The sequence below is a fragment of the Eptesicus fuscus genome, chromosome 8 (genome assembly GCF_027574615.1).
Source record: "Eptesicus fuscus isolate TK198812 chromosome 8, DD_ASM_mEF_20220401, whole genome shotgun sequence".
Taxonomy (NCBI): domain Eukaryota; kingdom Metazoa; phylum Chordata; class Mammalia; order Chiroptera; family Vespertilionidae; genus Eptesicus; species Eptesicus fuscus.
Window position 1 is genome coordinate 64,779,492 of NC_072480.1, and position 24,093 is coordinate 64,803,584.

Consider the following 24,093-nt stretch of genomic DNA (forward strand, 5'->3'; position numbering starts at 1 on the left):
TAAAGGAAAGGAAACAGGTGGTTCAACTTCCTCTCCTTAGGGTCCAGGAAGGAGCCAGTCTGGGCCCACCGGGGGTGCAGCAAGAGCAAAGGGATCCAGGGGGTCCCCAGTCCTGCTTCATCCAGCAGAGACTGTCTTACGTGCTGTGCTTTGTCATACAGACAGTCAAGCAGCTGATGAGGAGCAGAACCGATATTTTAAAATGTTGTCTGTCTTCAGATTGCTTTATTTTGGGCTAGTTTGGGCTCCCTTTCCTCGGGCCCTAGAGCAGTGGTCGGCAAACTCATTAGTCAACAGAGCCAAATATCAACAGTACAACGATTGAAATTCCTTTTGAGAGCCAAATTTTTTAAACTTCTTCTAACGCCACTTCTTCAAAATAGATTCGCCCAGGCCATGGTCTTTTGTGGAAGAGCCACACTGAAGGGGCCAAAGAGCCGCATGTGGCCCGCGAGCCACGGTTTGCCGACCACTGCCCTAGAGAAAACCCTAGAAAGGTCCTGCATCTCACACTGTGGTCCTTCATTTTGCTTGATCTGTTGAGTCATTGACAACCAGAAGCGCGTGGGACTCCTGAGGGACAGAAACAAAGCCAACCCCACTCTCAGTCCCCCCCACCCCTCTCTTGACCTTCATTTGGCATCCCTGACCTTCTACACGTGACTTTAAAAGTACCTGTTCCTCGAAGCCCTTCCCTGGGAAAACCATGCCTGTTTCGATGGCTCCTTCTCTCTGTGGCTCCTCTGTCTTTGCACCACGAATATAACATACTCACTTGCATTTTAACTTTTAAGTCATTTGCATGAGCTAACCTGACCTCAACCCAGCATCACGTTTGTTGAGGTTAGACACTGTGTCAACTGGAGGCTCAGCAAATATGAGCCAACTGACCAGTGAGCATTACGAGACCAGGGAAAGACTGAGTGGTACAGAGAGGTGCCAGCAGGTAAGGAAAGGAGAAACAAGATAAATCCTATCTTCCCAGGCCATGGCCCACCCAGTCACCCCACTCCAGCCCCACCAAAGAGCCAGACTCCACTCTGAACCATGTTTTGGGTACTAGGTTCTGTAACTTCAAAGAAATATGAGACTGGACCCGTCCCCTCAAGAAAAAGTGCGAAAGATAACAATGTAAACAGGTAATTACAGAAGAGTGACAGGGGCTATGAAGGGAGGCTGCCTAAGGAAAGGAAGGCATGGGATTAGCCCTACAAGGAAGTCTAGAGATGCCTGTGATATTTCTGTGCCTTGAAGCACAAGAAATTTGCCAGATAGACATGGAAAGGGCCTTCAGAGCAGAGAACAGTGTGTGCGAGAGGTACCAAGGGGTGTGTGTGTGTGTGTGTGTGTGTGTGTGTGTGTATGTGTGTGTGTATGTGTGTGTGTGTATGTGTGTGTGTGTATGTGTGTGTGTGTGTGTGTGTGTGTGTGTGTGTGTGTGGCTGCACTGGCAGGAGACGAGGCTGAGAGCAGAGGCAGGGCCTGCCCTGGTCAGGGGAGCATTGCATTTGATTCTGTAAGTCCAAAGTGAGCCGAAACAAGGTTTAAGCAAATGGAGATCCCACCTGATGTTTTATAAAAATTACAGCATGATCCCAATTAGGAAGGGGTGACTCCCCTGTTAAGCGTCCAGCACTCTCCCAGTGAGACCTCACCAGCCTGGGAGCCGGGCAGCTTAGCCCTGAGCTTTGAGTAACAAGCAACCAAACTCACATCCTTAAACGGAGCGTCCTAACCAAATTAGGACCGGTCCAAGGACTCTCCAAGCTGATAAGTTGCAAAAATTGGAAAGGAAGAATGAGAATGAGACAGTGTCAGCCAGAGCATCATCTCCACCCATTGTGAGGAGCATCACGGAGCAGGTGGCTCTGTGTATATGGAAGCTGTATCGCAGGAGGTCGTGGCTGGGCTGAGAGGATTTAGCAGGTAGAGACACAACCAAGATCTTGTAGAGAAATCTGATAATGGCCAACGCTGACTGATAGTTTTAGGAATTCCCTGGGAACTGTTGTGAGGTAAATAATTAATTTGCTGGGTGTGAGACTTTGCGTCACAGAGGAAGAGTGTCACCCTGAAAAAGAAGGACTGTAACAGCTGTGCTCAAATGCTATCATTAAAGCCAACAGAGAAATCCCCCTCACAGTGAATTGCAGCAACTCCGTCATTGGAAAGTGCCAGAGAGAACTCCCAGAATGCCCAAAAAAAGTTATTTGAAAGCATTAGATCAAATTATGGTTTCTAAAGAATTACTCTTTGAGTACTCTAAAGAAAAAATATCTCAAGTACTAAGTGCCAGAAATGCAAAATATGAATATTTCCCATAGATATGTTTACTATTGTCATCACCACCACTATCATCAATACTTCTGCAATCAAATTATAAGTCAGATTCCCCCTGCCATGAACAACTTCAGGGTCTAATAATGTTGACGTGATTTCGATGCCTAACTTGCCACCAGGCTCATTCTAAGGGGATACCGCCCTTCACATCCAGGAGACTGAAGCCACAGGCATATATGTAGTAAAATGTGCCAAAGCAATTGATCAGTCATTTTTCACAAGTAACTCAATAGGTAATTGTAGAATAAAAGCCCATTGCGCGAGGAGCTCCATGGCAACTCTAAGGGGGAATGCCTGGCATGCTGTAGGTACACGACATCATATCTAAGTGAACTGGGCAACTGGCAGCAACGACCCTGATTGGGAAGGGCAGCCGTTTCAGTCGCTCTGTGCTCAGCACACTGCCTTTTCCTCTCATTCTACTGCATTATTCTGTACCTGCTTCTTTCTTCCCTGTCTCCTCCAGCAAACTGTAAGCAACTTGAGGGCAGGGATGGAGTTGAATCCATTTCAAAGCCGGCCTAACCATTTCTACCCAGGGGACCTAAAACACAGAACTTCTCGAACTCAAACGTGCATTAGAATCATCAGAGAATTCCTGCCAACCCACAGGCCTTCTGCATCAAACCACATGGGATCCAGCCTGAGAGTCTGCATTTTAACAAGCGGCCCTCCCCCTTTGGTGATTCTGACTCAGGTGGTCAGGGCACCCACTCAGAGAACACTTCTCAATCAACAAGCCCAGGGTGTAAGCCAGGGACACGAGAGAGCCAGGATCCCCCCACTTCTGCATCTACTAGCCAGAGGGCAGACAGGCACAAGTTCCTTCAATTCTTTGTGCCTCAGTTTCCTCAGCGATGAAACAGGGATGAATGGAAATTCGTAGAAACAGAAAGCAGACGGTGATTGCTAGAGGCTAGGGAAGGAGAACTGGGGAGTAGTTGTTTAATAGGAACTGACCAAGTTTTACCTTTGCAAGATGGAAAACGTTCTGGAAATTGATTACACAACGATGTGAATATGCTTAATACTACTGAACTGTACACTTAAAAATGGTTGAAATGGTAAATTTTAGGTTATGTTTTGACCACAATTAAAAAGAAATGGAAAAAAATATTGTCAATGGGGATGGGTGATAGTATCTACCTCACACTGTTGTTACGAGCATTACGTGAAATAAAATACGTCCAGTGCTAGGCTAGCAACTGCTCAAAAAATTATAGCTATTATTGTTGTTCTAGTCATGGTTCGTAAGGTCTTTAACCATGAGTGGGTTACTATTTAAACCAAATGATAGTCTGAATCTTCATGCTGATGGAAGTTCCTTTACTTGGCAAATGGCATGTGTGCCACTTTCTCAGGAATGCACGGGGCTGTGAAACTGAAACTCACCTGTAACCGTTTATTAAGGAATGTTTCCAACCCTCCCTACAGATCCAAGCAGCTTTTGACAATCTGCGTTTCTCTAAATCCTGACCAACAGCCCATTCACATTTCACAGGTAGATCCATATGTTAAAAAACCAACCCATATTGTTGGCTGATATGTGAGAAAGCAGGGGAATATTCATGGTGGGCGTCGAATTCTTAACCCTAAAATCCTCAGTTTGCTGAGATGAAGGAAACAAAGAATAAAAATGTTGAATTTTGTTTTCCAGCTTAAGCTTCATAAAGGAAGCTAAGCAAGATCTGCCACTGTAGAAGGAAGAAATGGTGTCTTCTGTCTTAAAACACTACGTGGAATAGTCTGCCTCTTTGATATGCATGTGGAACCAGGGGCAGATTTGGGGAACGTGGCATAGACCCAAAGCCGTCATTTTGATTCTCTGTGCGTTGTTTTGATTTCATGTGCATCTATGCTAATGTCATCTCGCCAGCCTATTATTTCAGCCTTGGCAGGACAGATGTGCTGTTTTACAGGGCCGTAATCCACTCGGTGGGCGGGTAACCAGGAGGCCTTTGGTCCTCATCATTTACTCCAATAAGGAAACTAGACTATTGCCTTGTAAAACAGCATGAGACTCACACCCTGATTTCACGTCTCATGCTAACGCACGGAACATCCTTGAAACTTCTACCAAATTCATAAAATTCATCATAGTCACAGAGCTGACCAAAATTAGTTCTAGGCTGAATGAAATTAGTCACAGGCCAATCTGGGGGTATAAATGGAAAAATAAGAGGGTAAGAGATGACGGATTTTAGTCCATGCAGGTGTTCATATGAATCAGATTTATCATTTCAAGGCTGGGAAGGTTAAGCAATACACCATGCGTCACTTAACTATTAGGATACTTTCTGAGAAATTCGTCATTAGGCTCTTCCATTGTTGTGCGAATACCATTGGGAGCACTTACACAAACCCAGATGGTATAGCCCACTACACCCCTAGGCTATGAGGTATAGCCTACAAACCTGTCCAGCATGTTACTGTGCTGCATACTGTAGGCGATGGTAATGTGCTGCACTATGGTATTACAATGGCTATGACATCACTAGGCAATAGGAATTTTTCAGCTTCATTATAATCTTAGGGCACCACTGTCATATATGTGGTCTTGGTCACTGACTGAAACATTGTTTGTGGTGCATGACAATCCTGGTGAAAATTCTAACCCTAGTGGCTTTTACGCCTCTCTGTTGATTGAAAGATATATTCTGAAGTCACTGCTAAGGATTCCCTGCCAATTTTATTTTACCTCCATCCTATGTAGAACTCAGTGTTATTGTGGGAGATGAAGGTTTCTAGAGAGCCCAGGAGACCCATCCAGGAAGTCCTGAGTAAGGACAGCATTGACCATTGACAGGTAGTACTTGTGAAATCCAGAAGTAGATGGCAATAGATGCAATCAATCAGCTAGGACTGATTTTCTAGTCCACTTCCAGGTCTCAAAAGATCATCTGCTTTCTACTCACACCAGCATCCTTGCCATGAATTAAGATGAAGAGTTGTGATTGGAAACAGCAAAAAGAAGTGACTGAAAGAACACAAATATCCAAACATTAACTTATAATCTGGACATGCTACCTTCTGTCCATTAAGTTTTTCTTTTTCTGAAGCACTAAGAACTACCTTGTTAATGGGGGGTCTGTGATGAAGGCTTGAAGTTCTGAGATCCAAGTATTAGCCCCTGCTCTAACATTTCCTAATCATCTTCACCTGTTTCCTCAACTAGAACAGGACCTAGATCCCATGATGCGTTCAATAAGTATTTCCAGAAGGTTTAAAAAAATGAATCTGTAAAATGGAGATAAATCAGATCTCAGAGATTCTTTCCAGTCTTGCCATTCAACAGACCTGTGATTTTTTGGTTACAGGCTCATGTCCCTTGTCAGTCTAATCCTGTCCTGCAAATGTCTACCAACAGAGGAATCTCTTTTTACTCAGTACAATCCTACCTTACATTTTCTCATCCCCTGATAGGGTTACCCCTCAATTATGTTATAGCAAGTTAACCTGATCATACATTTATTTTTCAAATAGTATTCAGTTGTCAGAGCATTTTACTGTTTTTAAAGTTCTATACAATATTTCAAAACCTATAAGGAAGTATTTACCTTTTCCTTCCACAGTTGTTTCCTACTTGATTTCAAGAGTTAAATGAACAGTTTCCAATACCTTGTGTCTGATGTTTTTCCACTCCATTAAAATGCTACAAGATTTTTTTTCCTCTTTAGAAGGGAAAAAAAAATCTTTCCCCTGTAATTTTCTTTGGCTTTCTCAAAAGTTGGGTTGGAAAGTCAGTATAATTCAGGTGGAATCTGAAATGTTCTTGTGCCTAAAGGAAGCCTATAATTTCCAAGCTTTCTTTCAGGAAGTTTGCATTCTCTGTTTTCCAGGGAGCCTTTACTTTCCGAGGGAGTATGATCGACATGCCATTACTGAAGCAGGCCCAGAACATTGTTACGCTTGCCACATCCATCAAGGAAAAATGATCTGCTAAATCAAGCTCTCATCAGGTGGGCTGAACATATACAGTGGATTTCTTAAAGACAGACCATAATACTCAAGGCAACTTGTTAGTATGCCAGATTGGAACCTTTCCCCACTTATAGTTCATGTTAATCACAGTTTCTTGTGGTTGTCGTTATCTCACTGGCCAGTTATTCCTCTGAAAATGAACCTTCTTCTTTTTGGTTCCAAGCTTATGATTTTATTGTTCATTAATGGACTCATTTCACAAGGAGATAAAATAGTAGGGAAAGGTGGGCTGGAAGGGGAAGTTAGATCTTTAATGAAACAGGTCTTTCCCAAATAGGTGTACTCCCTTCACCCTCCTCACCTTAGATGTTTCCCCTGGTGTTCATTTGTTCACTTGACCCCATAAATAATTTCAAGAAGGGCCAGGCTTTTAAAAAATAATAACTAAAAGAAGGGGTTGTGTTCATTTCACTAGAAATCTGATAAAAACAACAGAGATGGCATAGAAAAGTTGATTATCATCTTGGTTTATATAGATACCTCTAAAAATACATCTTCAAAACTGATGGCTGTTAAGCTCCACCCCCCAAAATGAAACATCCATAATCCTTGAACCACTAGGTGGTGACTAAGAAAGCCCGCATCCCAGGCCAATGCTTCGGGTCAACAGTTACCAGCAATTAAAAAATAAATGCGAAGAAACACAAGACCATCCATCTACCCCCTTTATTTCCCATTTAACTGTTTGCCATTGAGGCCATTTCCCCTGTAAATGTATGGCCGGGACAGGCCCCTCAGCAATAAACTTGTAGCCTCTGCGAAGACACAATGCACTGAGCTGGTGCACATGGTGCCCTGCGAGATTTGCATCACATTAGAGATGCGGCTGCGGGTCAGATGGGTGGTGTGGTTAACGGGCTTAGGAAAGCTGTTTTGAAGAGGTTAACCCAGCTTGTAGGAAGGGTAAATAAACATAACAACCGGCCATTCTTCCCTATTCAGCATGTGCTCTTATATTGAAGGCTAAAGGGTATTGAAGCTGCGGAGGATCAACTTGTGTTTGCCAGAGGACGCCAATGAAATTTGAAACACCAACAATCAGAGATTTTGTTTCTGCTCCTCATTAAATCATGAGCTTTTGTGTCGAGACTCTGGCGACTGTTCTTTAAGAAATTAACAGAATGGGAAGTTTTAAACTCTACACCAACCTTTTCATGACCTACACAGCAGCAAGGCTGCCACTCTTAGACAAACACCGCGGGGAAGGCTGTTCTGTTTATTTAAATTTGTAAATAGAAAACAGTTTGGTTTTTTTTTATTTTCATTTTTCACCTCCTCCTCTGTCCTTTTTGTTTATTTCCTATGTGGCCCCTAGTGTGTACCAACCAGGGGTCCGCTTTTCCTCTACCTCTTCCATTCCAACAGGAAGCCCAGAGGGGAGTAGAATTGAAGGTTATACTCAGGGAAAGGCCCCACGGAACCAAAGCAGAGTGGGGAGGCCCCCATGTTACCCTGCCACACCCACCCACCAGTGCTCAGCAGGAAGGGGCAAACAGCTTTGCCGGGGTCACCGGAGGAACCTGACCCAGCAGGACGGTTCTGTGGAAACACGTTCTTGAGAAACCAACTAATATGCCCAAGCAGAGGACCCTTGAAGTCAGCTCCTAAACCAAGGAGGTGTGCGCCTGGCAGTCCTGGCCTGCCTTGGGCAGTGCATCTCCCCTCCTTGAGGCACCCCCTCCAACCACTCATGAGAGCACTGTCCCCTTCACCTTGGTCCTCTGTGCTGCTTCAGGGTTAGCAGGACAAGAAGGTGGGAGATAGCCCTCTCCTCATGCAAGGGGACAATAAGGAGAAAGACGGCCTCCGGCCCCACTGGGCTTCGGGACTGCGGGCAGGAACAGTGGGCGGCAGTTACAGGAGGACCAGCCCCGCCCCACCTGGTTGTTGCAGTTGTGCCCACCTAGGCGGGTAGCCAGGTGTGCACAAGAGTAATCCAGGACTACAGGTGTCCACACCGTCAGACCGCTCTGCTCAGAGCACAGACACAGGACTGCTCAGAAGGCAAAGGCCCCCTCTCATTCTGACCTGTCATGTGTACTAGTACACACACACACACACACACACACACACACACACCCCTCAGGGTGCTAAAACTGTAGGCAGGACTGGTCTTAAGCAAAAGAGTTCATACTTCCCCCACAGGCAACCCTCCTCTCCAACCCAACTGCCCTTCCCATCCTCTGTGCTGGTCCCGATGACCCCTCCAGGCTCTGACAGGATGAAAGCGCAAGATGTTCTAGTCTCCACTCCAGTTACACAGGCAACCCCCAAACCCTACAGGGGGCCTCCTCAAGCCAGGAGCTCCCTGTGAGGAACCTCAGATGCAGGGGTGAAGGCCTTTGGATCTTGGGAAAAGCAGTCCCCTCAGCAAGGTCTCCACACTCATCACCAACAGGCCCATGGGTTCCTAGGTCGCCAACCATGTCACCTCACCCTAAATCGCAAGCTGCACTTTGTTCAAACAAAGCCGCCGTGCTCTCTAAATCTCCCCAAGTGTCAGATCCGTCATCTTCCTTATAACCCCCTGGTCCTGATTATGGTAGGGTCATGAGACAGGAACCCACTAGAGCCAAAAAATCTGGACCAAGTGCCCACTCTGAGCAGAGACTAATGAGGGTTCTGGAAAGGTTTGGTGGGAGTCATACCTGTTATGCCTCATTCCTTGAAGAAGAAAACTTCAAGACAAGGAGATGCTGGGAGATAAGGTATCTCCTCTGTTTTCTCACCTGGATCTCTTTGGGGGGTGGGGCACAGGTAGCACAGGGAGTGAGGAACTGGGTGAACGGATCCCACCTAACGTGATAGCAATGCCCAACCTGGCGAATTCCTCTGTGCTACAAAAAGAGGACTTTGCAGTCAATCTGATTAATTAAAAAAAAAAACATACCTGTTTTTATATTTTGTGTAGCTCATCACAAACCGCTTTGCCATATCACCCCCCTGTTATTAATTCGTGGGGCCTAAATTATGGGCAACACTATTAAAACATTATCAGAACTAATGAGAAACAATTACTTAGAAAATGAGCCTGGACAAGATTGAGTTGAGAACATCAGTGGTGATCACTGTAGATTAGTTTAATAAATCATCAGGTGCAAAGCAAGACTGACTGTATGTGTGCAAAGCCCTGTCACGGGAAAATGAAATTGAGACTTTTTTTGCATAATTTTTTCATTAATCTCAATAGGACCCGTGTGGTGTAGATTGTTTTATTCCCCTAATACCTTGCCTGAGGGGGGTGCCCAATAATGTCTTCATTGTTTTACTGTGGTCTTAATGACACTCGGTGACAACCTCATTTTAATGTATAGAGGATTATATCAATACAATCATGTTTTATTGAAATGGCGAGGGACACTCTGGTGGAGTCAGGCACTGTCCCGAAGCACAAGTTGGGAAGTTCCCGGGCATCTGGGAGCTGGTCCTTTCAGATTTGCAAGTGTTCAACCGCTGGCTGCCCTTCTGGCTTGTCCTCGGGGACCGGCTGGGAAAAGTGTCCTCCAGAACGAAAGACTTCCCACCTCCGATTTGAATTTCAAAGGAACTCGTTTTCTGGCATATCTTGCTAGGCAAATGGAAAAGACCATGTAGGGCTGTTGTCCCCTTGACTAAAATACACGCGCAATTATTATCATTAGCACCTTTGCCCCCAATAGTTTTGCCTGCTGGAAAAACTGATTTTCTTTGGGGACGTTGAATTGCTAACGACATCTTAAGGAGTGAAACAAAAGAATACACCCCCCCCTTTTTTTTTTTTTAACTTGAAGCACGTTCTACTTTTATGGTTTCCAATTTATCTTGGAAAGCTAAATGTCTTGCGTTTTTATTTTTACCTCTAGTTCTTGGAAGACAAGCGGTCGACGGTACCAAAGAGGCTCTAAGATTATCCGCAGCATCTCGTGCCCATTGATCCTGGCGAGGGTCCCCGAGCCCGTCCGTCACCGCAGAGCGTGGGCCCCAGGCTCGGGCACTGTCCTCCCAGCCAGAGCCCCCCCCCCCCCCGCGAGGTTTTCACACGCAATTTAGGGGGAACGTAATTAGTCGACCGCAACATTTAAATGTTAAAACCTTACTTATTCTCTCCGGGCTTTATTTTAAATCGGGGTGGGCGTAGGAGGGGGTTAAGCGGACGAACAAATTGGGAAGTAACTTACTTTCGCATCCCTAACCTGGTGCCCCAGTATTGCGCGGTGGGAGCGGGCAGTGCTTCGCTGTTCTGTGGCGGGTGATGTTTGTGGCTGGAAGTTGGTTTACATCCCAGCAATGATTTGGCAGCACCTTTCCTCCCGGATCTGAGGAATGCCAACGGCACGGAGAAAGGGCGGCGATGGAAGGACCGACATCGGCGTTAGCGCCTTTTGTGGCCGCGGTTTGCGGCCGATCAAACCCAGTGTCAGCTCAGAGGGCTGACATCCACGGAGTTTTTTTGTTTTTGTTTTTTTTCAATTTTACAAAATCTTTTTACATGTGTTGCTCGCGCCCTAACTTTCCTGTATTTTAGTTTCTTTTCTTTTCTTTTCTATTTAAAGTTCTGTTGCTGCTTCCGACGGGAAGGGCCCGGCGAGCCCGGCCGAAGGACCTGCGCCCGTGGGGCCGGGACCCGCCGAGTCCGCGGCCCGCGCCGCCTGCGCCCCGAGGCCCGAGGTCGGAGCGCCCGGACGCGGAGAGCAGGGGGCCCGCAGGCACCGCCCTCGGTGGCCGCTCCGGGCGCAGCGGCCGTCGGGGCGGGGGGCGGGGGCGGGCCGGGGAGCCGGTGGCCGGGACCGCGCCCACCGCGGGCCGCCCGGAGCCCGCGAGCCTGGCGCGCAGCCCCGCGGTAATGGTGGCAGATCAAAGGCTGCCCCGTGTCCCCGCGGAGCCCGGGACAATCCCGCGCCTTTGTGCGCTGTTGCTAGGAGCCCGAGAAACTAAGAGAAAGTGTCAGGAGCATGTTAATCAGACTCGTTACAGTGTAACAATAACGTCCCTCTCGGGGCTTCCAGGCCCCCAGCACCCCGGGCGCACAGGCCCGACACCTGCGCGGGGCCCTCGCGCCTGCCCTGGGGACCGGCCGGCCCCCGAGTCCCGAAGTCGGCGCCCGGGCCCGGCGCAAGGACCGGGACCCACGGTCCTGCAAGCGGCAGGCGCCTGTCCCGGGGCCCGGTCTCCTTGGCTGGAGCCCTGCGCCCTGAACCTGCCCAGCTCAGCGCGGGATCCGTGGGATCCGTGGCCCGAGGGACTCGCGGAAGATCCGGGTCCCCTTGCTTTTCAGTCATTAAGTCGAAATGCACGTTAGTCAAACACGGTATTAGAATGAACAGAAAAATGAACATTCCATCTCAGAGAGCTTTTGGTTGAGAGTTTCTTCAAAAAAACTCTAAAATCAACTTTGCAGATTTTCCTTTCAAATGCATAGAGTATATACTTTAGTAATAATCCCGAGGGGAGGGGGGGAATTGATGTTTTCTTTCTTAAACCACCTTGCTGAAAGTCAAGATTTCGCTGAACTTTTTCGAGAGAATCACTTCCTTCGTTTATTCACTCCACAAACATCTGTTGAGCCTGTCTGGGTGCCAGGCAGCTAGCCTAGAAGTCGAGGGCTGGTTCCAGATGTACTTTTGTTTATTGTATTTATTTTATTCTCTGTCAACGATTACTTTATTTTTATTGTTGACGCTATTCGGATGCACTTTTAAAATTAAGATGCTCCTGTGGGAAGTCTCGGGAGGAGCAAAGGCGTAAAATGCTGTCAGGTGCCACCACCAAAAGAAGCGCCATCGGCCACAGCCGTGACAATAACAAAGAGGTCGAATTAACAATGTAAAACCTTGGGAAACTACACACCGTGGGCTTTAAACACCAGCCACTCTTTTTCACCCATTTCCTCTCCTTCTCCGCTCTTCTTCTGGCCCCTGGGAGCCCAGCGAGGCTGCAGTCCCGGAGCCAGGGTCCGGCCTGGGGTCTGAGGAGTGAAGTCAGCCCTGGGTGTTTGTCAGCAGCCTGTCAGCCTGGCTGAGGGAACGGACACTTCTGGGCCCTTCTCCCCTCGGCCTCACAAAGGGAACTGCAGAGCTGGGCTCGGCCTCAGGGCAGAATGGGGTCCGTTTGAGATGCTTTTCTCCGATGTGAGCTCTTGTTCAGGCATCAACCCATTCAGAAAGGGCAGAGGGAACCACACTTTCCCGAGTATAACTGCTGAACCTTAAATCAAAGACAGAGCTTTCTATTACCATACAGAGTAGAAAATCCACTCCCCAGTCACCTGTGCCTATCTAATGAGGGGGGGGGGGGACCCTGTAGCTATGTTAGACTTCTCCACTGATCAAAATCAATTTCTTTCTCATCCTGTGTGTGCAACATGCAAACATATAGAAAGCTGGACCTGGTCCCAGCGATTAGTCTAAACCAGGCGTCCTCAAACTACGGCCCGCGGGCCACATGCGGGTGTTTTTGCCGTTTTGTTGTTTTTACTTCAAAATAAGATATGTGCAGTGTGCATAGGAATTTGTTCATAGTTTTTTTTTTAAACTATAGTCCGGCCCTTCAACGGTCTGAGGGACAGTGAACTGGCCCCCTGTTTAAAAAGTGTGAGGACCCCTGGTCTAAACCCTGGGAGGAGCTTTAGAGATCGCCTTCATTACATAAATAAGAGAGTTGAGATATTGAAAACTCCAGCTTATGGAAAACAAGGGAGACTAAACACCGGCCATCCTGTGATGTTAAAATGTCTAGCTGAAGGAGAGAAACCCCATGAAAAGGAACCAGATGTTTTTGTCCACATAACGCCAAAGAGCTGGCTTGTCTGGGTTTGGTTTTGTTGTGAAATAATGAATCAAATGGCCTTAGTTGTTCAGACACAGCAAAAGAGGCAAGAGGAAAATGAACATTCCGTCTCAGATAGCTTTGTGGTGCGGAGCTCCTTCAGAAGCCTGTGCACTCGAAGGATCTGGCTTAACTTTTTCTTTTTTTTTTAACAGGCTCTTTGGGTTCCATGGAAGGAAGAATAAAAAAAAAAAAAAAAAAAAAAAAAAACCAACATGAACTTCTGGCTTAGATTCCCTGGGAAAACTGTGTTAATACCTAAACTCCCAGATGAGGAAAGGAGCGCGTCCGTTTCCTCCACTGGGTTTCCAGGAACGGCATTCCTGCCGCGGTCTCCAGGGGAGCTCAGGCCACCAGGAGCCCAGCGGCGTCTCCACACCAGCAACACGTTGCCTCTGAAGGGGCCTGGGCCACCATGCAACCAGACTGGGCCTGGCTGCAGGGCCTGTGGCTCCTTCCTACAAGCCATAAGCAACCCCTCCCTCTCCAACATGCCCAACAAACTCCTCACCGTTCTTCAAGACACAACTTGAAGGCCACTCCTGTGAGGCCTCCCCAACGCCCCAGAGACAACTCCCTGGTCCTCCCCAAGCAAGTCCTTCTGTTCCATTGGGTCGGATTTCTGTGGTAGCGCTTTTTCTGTGTGTATCTCCCCCCCCCCACCCCCGCCAAAAAAAGAGAGTGTGAATGGTCTGAATATTGGGCACTGCCCTGCATCTCTGGATCCCTCCTCTCCCGCTCATCTCTCACCCCCAGCAAGAGCTCGATCAAAGTGTTCATTAAAATTAGGGACCGAGGCTCTCCTCTATCAGACACGTCGGTTTTGATCCTGGCTGAACAATTAACGGGTTGGGTTACATTCAGACAAGTCATTTATTCTCTCTGAGCATCAGTTTCTTCAACTGTAAGGAGAAAATTGCCTAACAAAGAGTGGCAATGTTAAGGTGGTGGGCACAGAAATTTACCCAGCCCCCCCCCCCCCCGGAGAGCCCCACTTTCCAGCTGGGGCCGTGCCTCTGCCTGGGCCAATGACAACTGCCTCGTCCAAGGTCTCGCCTTTCCCAGGGCAGCCTGCATCTGGCGGATTTTGTGTTGCGTATATTTTATCAGTTTTAAAAAAGAATCTTTAAAAAAGAATTGATGTCAAAGAAAGATAGATAAAAACCATAAATAAATAAGTATATTGCTTTGTAAAAGGCGCCCTCACAAAAAAAAAAATACAAATAAATAAAAAGCGCCTAGCATTAATGCTTGGTGCATCGCAGGCATTCGGTGAAGGCCAAGTGACTCCCATCCAGGAGCTAAACTGTGCTGCAGTCCAGGGCGGGAATCCCACTGCAGCAAAGCTGGCTGGGATGTGAATTTCTATTAAGTGAACCCCATTTTCTCATTCACTGTTACTGGCAGGTAAAGGATGTGTTCCCACAGGAAAACAACATATTAGTGGGGCCAATCCCTGGACATGCTGGCTATGGCAGCACACGCCGACAGCTGCACGCGTGCCAGGGGAGTTCTGTGGCTCTTTTGTTGTCGCTCAGAATCTCCTAGTCCCATTCCCGGACCGTGGAGATTTCTTTCACTACGAAGCCGTTATCATGTTGTCCAACCACCTGCTTTTGGAGGGGACACTGAAGCCCTGGCGGACTATGCAGTGCCCATTGCTGGCTGAAGGGGGCCCCATTCACAGAAAAATACAATGTAAGTGTGCCTCCTGGAGTTGCGGGAATATTGACCCTTTCAGTGGACTTGCTCAAGGTCACACAGCTGTCAAAACCAAGTCTACAGCCACAGCCTCAGAACTCAAGCTCTGAACCACACAGCTCCACACCGGAGAACGCCTTACATTTACGGTTTCACATTAAGTTCCCCACGAAGGTAGTTCCGAGAGAGTTTTTTGAAACAATGAGAAAGCAGCTGAAGCCTGTTTTTCAACAACTGGCTCCCTCAGGGTCAGTGCCTGACCAGGGCAGGGATATTTGAGCTCCTCACAGTCCAACAGCTAGGCCGCAGTCGCATTGCGCGGTGCCTGGGCCCCTGGTGATTCCCACACTGAACGGTCCCTCAAACCTGCTGCAGGTTGTGCACTGGAGACTGGTCGGAATGGCTGGAGGGTGCCGTGGGTGGTCTAAGGAAAGGAGTCCCACCCAGTGGAAGGATGAAGGACCTAGATCTCAAGGGCCGAGGGTGCACTCACCAAGCTGGGCCTCCTCTCAGCTCTGGCCTCACTCGTGTGGCCCCATCCTCCATGGCCCTCATCGTTCTATGTGTTATCGCTCACTCACTCTCCTCCCTCTGTCTGCTGTGGTCTGCTCCACTTCCCTTCTCCTGTTTCTTGTTATCTGACCTTCCTCCCTCTCCTCACAATTCCAAGAGCAACATTAACAAATATAGGAAAGAAAACAAACTTTTCCTTAAATTCTGTAGTTTTTTTCCCTCTGATATTTATATTCCAACCACCCCGCCCCCATCTAATTTCGTGTCCATGGTTTGGAAGTAAGTCTAGTGTCTTAGGCCGTTGTCAGGATGTTCCGTGGTCCATTTCCTGGGAACCTGGCACGGGAAGTTTATCAGCCCATTTTACCGCACAGAGCCCGAGTGCAGGGGACGGCTCCTGGTGTACTTTGGGGATCAAAGTAGAAATGTCAATGAGGCTGCTAATTACTCAGAAAATTAAATATTGCTGCCAAAGCTGCTATTCTTAATGCCCTACATTTGATCATGCTGTTTTAATGTGGAGCCAACATTCAGATTCTGTTTAAGTGATAAAGAAGATGAGGATCTTCAAATTGGTATTGGTTCTTTATGTTTTAGTACAAATTATTTGAGTCTGCAGCCTGAAACTCACAGGGGAACCTAGAATGATGCTTGTAAGTACAAAGTTTAAGGAGATAACATTTTATTTCTATCCCCTTCTTAATCTTATTCCTTTGGGGGATGAGGGGTGGGGAGGATAATACCAGAAAGGTAATAATAAAGGATCATTTACAAAACCAGATATTTTCAAATTGTGACAAAGATTCCATTTCAGATTACAGAGGATGTGGTGACACACACACCCTCCCCCCCACCCCCCGCTCCAAAAAAATCATTGTTTACAACCACGCTTCATAAATAATATTAATAATAATAAACTTTTTAAAAGACAGACAGTCCTTGTGTCATCTAAGGAATTTTAAATTATGAAATATATTTATGAGAATATTTACGGTAAATAATCTCCAAATAAGTAGCAAATGAGCGGGTCACAAGTTTGCATGCGCTACCTCTGAAAACGAGAACATTTAAAAAGGTTTGTTCAAATGGCGCCATTGGTCCTTTCCCTCCTTCTCTGGGAGCATGTGTGTTAGATTAGGGCTCAGAAAGGAGAGCGTGTTTTCATAGCCTCCGGTGCTGCATTTATAAAAATCACGATGATTGTAGGACGGCACCTTCATTTTTTTAATTTTCAAAACTTGTCCCCTTTTACTCTTTTATTTTCTTTCAACAAAACAAAGGCTGAGGAACCCCTTTAAGAAATTTTATACATTCCCACAGAGTCCCAGTTTGTTGACCTCCAGGCCACGGAGTAAAACCTCTCTTTTAAGTCAAGCATTCCCCATTGGGAAGCGCTCCAGCTTGTTCTTTTTATGAGGAATTTTAACTGCTGGGCTTAATTTAATTATTGTATTTTGTACATAACTCCCAGAAGCCCCAGGGCAGGAGCTTGACTTTTTCAAAACTTTCAAATGAATATCTTTAGGATTGCACATTTCTGATGGTAATGTTACTTCTTTCTCTTGTATTTCTAATCTAAACACCAAACATGGGTCTTTCTGTCTCCCAATTTATTCACAGAGAAGTTAGAACCTCAGCTTCTCTTTGCCACAGACAATCTTACTGGGTAGACACGGGATATAGTCGTTTGAGTCCTTAGTGCAGACGCCTAGGTTTCATAACAACAAAATAAAAACCATCTCCTGTTTAATTACATTTTTAAAAGTTGATGGTGACACAGTCCCCAAGAAAAAGTGTTCCTAGGTGGACATGGCCTTGAAATCGCTGCGTGCTGCCCCAGGGCTGCATCTGCCACCATCTCTCCCTACGGTTTCTATGAGGTACACCCCGCATCAGCTGCTCCTCCGGGACCCACAGAGGCTCCTGAGTGAACACACACACACACACACACACACACACACACATACACGTACACACACACACACACACACACATACGCGCGTGCGGAGTTGTCATCCCAAAGTTAACAGCAGAGATTCTATATCTTCATTTCTCATCTATCTTTATCCATAAACATTTTCATTTGATTCTGTTTTATTTCCACATGGAAATCAAAAACTTTGACCACCACATCTTGACTCTCAGAGGTGAAAAATACTTGTTTTGGTAATTGACTTAAAACGCCTGTTAGAAATAATGAAATGTGGGGGCAAACATAAAATTGCCCAATTCATAAGATCTGCCCAAAATACTTCATGGGGGTTGGGTCACTTAAGAAGTTAAGTTTCAGTTGAGGACTTCTGAGATCTCTGACTTTAGGAAGATGTTTTAGGGCAAAATTATCTGAGGTGAATCTGATTTTCTTAGTTACCTTGATTTAAATTTTAAAAGACTAGAAATCACCATTTTGGTGCCAAAGAAGGACTTGAGAGACCACCGAGGCCAAAGGTTCTGGGCCTGGGCTGCATGTTAGAACTACCTGTGCGTTAAATAAACACCAATGCCAGGGCCCCACCGAGACTCGATACACAAGGCTTCAGTCTAGCCCATCGGCTTGCAGTTAAAAGGTGAAACAGCCACACACAACCCTGACAGATAACGTGTGGCTTGTGCATTAGAAGTCCAAGGTGTGGAACTATCACCTGGTTTGGGAACTCCTGGCCATGCTAAACTTTAAAAAGCAAACTTAAACGAGTAAGTTTCCATGATTACGTTTGGGGCCACATGAATTGTAAAGCAGTTGGTGGTTCCTCCCAGGTGACAGGCTTTCTAATGTCCACATTCACATCCCCGGCCGACCACAGAAGAGTGGAACAGCCCTGGCCTGGAAATGTTTCACAATTAACTTTTTTTTTTATAATATATTTTATTGATTTTTTACAGAGAGGAAGAGAGAGGGATAGAGAGTTAGAAACATCGATGAGAGAGAAACATCGATCAGCTGCCTCCTGCACACTCCCTACTGGGGATGTGCCCGCAACCAAGGTACATGCCCTTGACCGGAATCGAACCTGGGACCCTTCAGTCCACAGGCCGACGCTCTATCCACTGAGCCAAACCGGCTTCGGCCCACAATTAACTTTTAAAATAAGGTACATGTGTATGGATGGCAGCCTCCCTACAAATTGCACTTAAAAGTTTGACCATCATGTGTCATGACCAATATTCTGCGAATTTATTTTTCCTACATATCTTTAAACTCTATAGGCAGAAGGCAGTATTTGCCCCAGTGTCATCTGAAGAACTCAAAACACCTGGACCATAAAGCTTCACATTGTACCATTTTTATTTTTAAAAAAGGAGGCAAAGGCCCTAGCTGGTTTTGCTCAGTGGTTAGTGTCGGCCTGGGGACTGAAGGGTCCCGGGTTCGATTCCAGGTCAAGGGCACATGCCCAGGTTTCGGGCTCAATCCCCAGTAGAGGGCATGCAGGAGGCAGCGGATCAATGACTCCCTCTCATATCTCTCTCCCCCCTCTCCTTTCCTCTCTGAAATCAATTTAAAAAATATTTTTTTTAAAAAAGATCAAGTATATGGTGATGGAAGATTTGACTTCGGTGACTTTCTATGATACCTCATCTGTCTATTGGGTGACAATGATGAGGTATCATAGAATGGTACAGTTGAAACCTACAGAATCTTATTAACAATTCACTCCAGTAAATTTAAATTTTAAGTAATGGAAGCAAAGGGATGTCAGTCAGATAACAACGCATCCGAGGGAGTCCCACGGTCCCAGGAAGGCGGAAGTGAGCTTAGCCTCCTCTCTGATGGCTTCAAGAGAGGCCACGCTGAGCGAGGGCTCCTTCTGCTAAGAAACCTCAGCTGGGGGCGCAGTGGGCCTTTGAGGCATTTTTGTAAACACACCCTCACTCTGAATCTGCCTACTTCTCCCCGCTCCCCATTAGGGATGGCTGCTGGCAGGTCACCCAGGGAAAGAGAGAGCTCCAGTCCTTGTGACCTGAGACCTGGTCCTCTCAGGCCAGAACCTCCAGGGAGATCGGGGAAGCTTTGATCTCAGTTATCTGCCTTGGGCTAAAAGACCTCGGGTTGGCACTCCTAGGGGATCCTAAGAAGGCCAGGACCTGAGATCACAGATGCAATTTTTTTTTTTTTAACCAAGGGAATAAGATGCAATGATTAAAGCTATAGTTACTACTACATGGTAGGTTACCATATGTTGGACCTACATATAGAATACATTCACTCATTCGCTCCTCCAGCAGATATCTATTATGTGCCTGTAGTAAGTGGTGTCACTGAGTTTTTATCTCTCTATCCTCCCTTCCTCTCTCTCTAAGAGGGTAACCCTTAGGGTAACCCTAAGACCCCAGTTCCAGTAGTTCCAGCAGAAGTGAAAGCAGGATGGACAGTTAAGGACTTTCCTATTCTGGCCCTCCCCCTCCCCCAATTCTTTTCTAATTATTCGTCATTATCTTTTACAATAAACATGCAAATTAACCGAGAATCTAGCTCCAGGTCTGAGACCAAAAAAAGGAACAAAAAGGAAGAAGTCTAAAAGTAGTTTAGAGCTTGATTCTCATGCAGCCATAAATAAAATTTTTAAAAGTTTACAAAAAGTTTTAAAAATTTTTTAACAGCGCCCTAGCTGGTTTGGCTCAGTGGATAGAGCATCAGCCTGCAGACTGAAGGGTCCCGGGTTCGATTCCAGTCAAGGGCACATGCCTGGGTTGTGGGCTTGATCCCCAGTGTTGGGCGTGCAGGAGGCAGCCAATCAAAGATTCTCTCTCATCACTGATGTTTCTCTCTCTCTCTTCCTCTCTGAAATAAATAATATATATATATATCTTTAAAAAAATTTTAATGGCCAAGAGAACTGCTAAAACAAGTAATGCAAGTTTTTTGCCCATCAAATTTATTAATCATTTTTTGAGGGCCAGTGGCAATGTGACAAGGTGCAATCTCAAAAAATATTTGGCAAAGTGTATCAACAGATTTAGTATCATCTTCTTGTACCTTTAAAAAATATATATGTTTTTATTGATTTTTAGAGAGACGGGGGAGAGGAATGGAGAGAGAGAAATGCCGATGATCTCTGCTGGTGATCGAGCCGCAATCCCCACTGGCGACCTCTTGGTTTCTGGGTTGACACTCAACCACTGGGCCACACCAGCCGGGCCGGTTTTCTTGTACCTTTTAAATCTAGATCTAGGCATTTACTCTAAGGAAATTCTGTGATCCTAAATATAGAAAAAGCCTCGTTCACAAATACTACTTAATTGGCAGTTTCATCAATTAAATTAGAGAGGTAGATTTAGTAAACCATGGGAAATTTATTTGATGGAACATTAGGCAGTCATTAAAGTTGGTGTTTCTTAAGAAAATACACTTAATATAAAATTAAGTTCAAAAACAGTCAGCAAACTGCATTTGCAGAGTCTGGAGCTAGGCTGCCTTATTTGCTGAGTAACCTTGGCTAAGTTACTAGCCTCCCTGTGCCTCAGTTTTATTATCTGTGAGATGAGATGATAATAGTACCTATCCCATAGAATTGTTGAGACTTGAATGAGTTAATAGATATAAAGAACAGTACCTGACACATAGTAGGCCCCTGACAAAATGTTAGTTGCTATTATTACAATGTGATTACAACGATGTTTAAAAGGATAACAGCCCGGCCAGTGTGGCTCAGTAGTTGAGCACCAACCCAGGAACCAAGAGGTTGCTGGTTCAATTCCTGGTCAGGGCACATGCCCAGGTTTTGGGCTCAGTCTCCAGAAGGGGGCATGCAGGAGGCAGCTGATCGATGATGTTCCTCTCTCATTGATGTTTCTATCTCTCTATCCTTCTCCCTTCCTCTCTCTCTAAAACTCAATAAAAACATTTTCTTTTTTTTTTAAGAAATAACATCAGCCTGGCTGATGGCTCAGTTAGTTAGAGCATCGTCTGGTGCACTGCAGGGTCAAAGGTTCAGTTCTCACTTGGGGCAGTTACCCAGATTGCAGGTTCGATCCCGGTCAGTGGGTGTACTGTAGGCAACTGATCTATGTTTCTCTCACATTGATGTTTCTCTTTCTCTCAATCTCTCTTCTCTCTCTCTCTCTCTCTCTCTCTCTCTCTCTCTCTCTCTCCCCTCCCTTCATGAAGACAAATATAGAAGAGGGGAGGGAAAGAGAGAGAGAGGGAAGGGAGGGAAGGAGGGAGGGAGGAAGGGAAGGAAGGAAGGGAAGGAAGGAAGGAAGGAAGGAAGGAAGGAAGGAAGGGAGGAAGGAAGGAAGGGAGGAAGGAAGGAAGGAAGGAAGGGCATCAGCCCGGGGACTGAAGGGTCCCAGGTTCGATTCCAGCCAAGGGCACATGCCTGGGTTTCGGGCTTTATCCCCAGGGGGGATGTGCAGGAGGCAGCCAATCAATAATTCTCTCTCATCATTGATGTTTCTATCTCTCTTTCCCTCTCCCTTCCTCTCTGAAATCAATACAGATATATTTTTTTAAAAAGAAAGGAAGGAAGGAAGGAAGGAAGGAAGGAAGACCATCAGACGAAAATATGTCAGAAAGATAGCAATCACTGTGTTTGGATGACAAGACTACAATTGATTTTTTTTTCTTCTTTTACATGTTTGTATTTCCAAAGTTTTCATTAAATATATGTCAAATTTTAAAAAATCAGGATGGAGCTAATTACAAATAGAAATCTGTTAAAACCCTGCTTCTGATCATTCTATGATTAATTATACCTACAAGACCCTGACTAGAGGGGCCCCAGCAGGTAGTTTCCATGTGAGCTCACACACCCTGCTGCCAGGACTGGGCACAGGCTGCCCAGGGCTCCTAACATGGGCCAAGCCACTTCTCCTCACGGGGGGCGGGGGGAGGTGGTGGGGGGGCGCTGGCTCAGCTGTGCTGGGCAGAGGAAAACACCCGGATGCACAAGAAAGTGACCTGAGTTCCGGTCCCGCTCTGCCACCCGCTCCCTGTGGGCTGTAGGTTCTTGAAAAGAGCCGTTTCCCTCTCTGTAAGGAGGGATCTCGGATGCAATTAGCAGCCTCAGGGAATCAGAAATGCAGTCGAGGGGAATTTTGAGATACTGCCTCAGTGGTAGGGAAAATTTCCTTGAAAAATACTCCACTCCAGCTGTCCAATCTCAAAATTCCTTCTTCCAGGGCGGAGGGCCCGGCTGCTCTGTTTACACACCTGGGCCTGGTGCGAAGGGCGGCGTGGGGGAGGGTGGCTCCCTGGCCATTGGTGGAGTCATTCCTGCTCCCAAGCCGCACGCTACAGGCAGGCCTTCAAAGAAATACCAGGAGCCAAGTGTACTCTCTGTCATCACTTCATAATGCTCGAAGCTTTTCATATAACAAAAGAGGATGGAACAGCCCTGCCTCGCATGTGGGAGCCCAGTGCTCCCCCCATCAGCTCTGTACCAAAAGCGCTTTCTCTTAACGTTAAATATTCGATTTGACTAATACGGGCAGCCAATGCCCTGGGTAAGTAAAATAGGAATAAAATGGGTGTTTGCATCTTCAGTTCATCATACAGTAGTATGATAAGGAGGGAATGAACAGTCTGGTGTTATTTTTTGTAAAATAGACATGTGAAATTTAAAGAATGTCAACATCACTTCTCTATATCTATTTTTGTGAGGTTGGAATTCAACCACGGAGACTGAGAGTTTATTTACTTTGTTCATTCCTGACGTCTAGCGTGGTGCTTGCCCTTAAAATTTTTTCGTTGAATGCGTCAGTTACCGGATTAACGAACCCATGAGAGATGTTCCCCTCTGTGTTGTGTGAAATGCTGGGGGTTCAGGAATACGTGATTCGGGGTCCACTCCTAGAAGCTCACTCAAGTGGTGGAGCCAGACACACACACAGAGAAATGACTCAACTACAAACGCGATGGAGTCCTAAAACCGTGCCATTGACAGTCAGTATTCATGTTTCAGCTCTTCGTATGCGTCAGAGTAAAGCATCACCCTTTCCTTCAAAGCTCACAGTCTGGCCTGGAAAACAAACCTGGAGCGCGGACAGCCCCAAACCACACGGAAAGCAGCACCGAACTCTGTACACGGCGGGTGGAGAGGAAGCTCGCTGTGACCTAATCATGTGGACCCCAGCACCCGACTGCTCACGTTCACAAAGCTCTGTGACCTTGGACAAGTTGACACCTCTCTGGGTTTCATCGTCCCGTTTGTAAAATAGGGTTTCTAAGAAGAGTACATGAGTTAGTATCTCATACGACACTCAGGACAGTGCCAAGCCCATACTCAGTCCCAAACATAAATATCCGTGAAGCAAAGAAACCTTCCCTCTGTTCTCTGGATTTTAAAATCTCATTAAGCTCTCTCTGGCTTTCTCTTTGTGCATGCCCGATTCTTCTTCCCAGATAGGACTTGTGACTAAATGCAACTCCAAAGCTGTGGACTCGGGTTCATAAGGGAGAAAAGGGTTAGATTCCTATCTGTTTGTGGAACATGATGAGCAACTGGCCAGAAGAAAAAATTCTCAAAGCCTCGAGACACCTAAACGAGGATGGCAGACCCATTCTAACAACCACTACCTCCCCGCCTGGTTCAGGACAGACATTGCTCATCATCTTCAGCATCTTTTCTAACTGCGTCTAAATTAAGACTCAGAACTACTTTCTAAACGGGGCCAGGCAGTGACTGCTAACCAGGGCCTGTGGGTGTCCCTGGCCTAAACCTTACCTTCTGGCCCTCAGGTTTGATTTTCGCAGGCCCCTGCTGCCAGAGCTGCCTGCGACGGCCCTTCTCCCAGGACTGGAGCCCAGCTCCCACA

At 46.4% G+C, this 24,093-nt stretch overlaps 1 protein-coding gene across 7 annotated transcripts in view; it reads left to right on the plus strand.

Moving 5' to 3' along the window:
* CLYBL (citramalyl-CoA lyase) overlaps window positions 1-10,216 on the plus strand; it is a 219,263-nt gene extending 209,047 nt beyond the window's left edge. For 5 of the 7 annotated variants that reach the window (XM_054719905.1, XM_054719908.1, XM_008143968.3 and 2 more), the window contains 2 exons: window positions 6,180-6,299; window positions 7,284-7,402. In XM_054719905.1, coding sequence (XP_054575880.1) covers window positions 6,180-6,275 — 96 coding nt within the window. In that variant the 3' untranslated portion in view covers window positions 6,276-6,299; window positions 7,284-7,402. Of the gene's footprint in view, window positions 1-6,179; window positions 6,300-7,263; window positions 7,403-10,163 lie in introns of those variants that run through there. The other 2 variants (XM_054719907.1, XM_054719906.1) reach the window with 2 other exon arrangements.
* The last annotated feature ends 13,877 nt before the right edge of the window (window positions 10,217-24,093 follow it).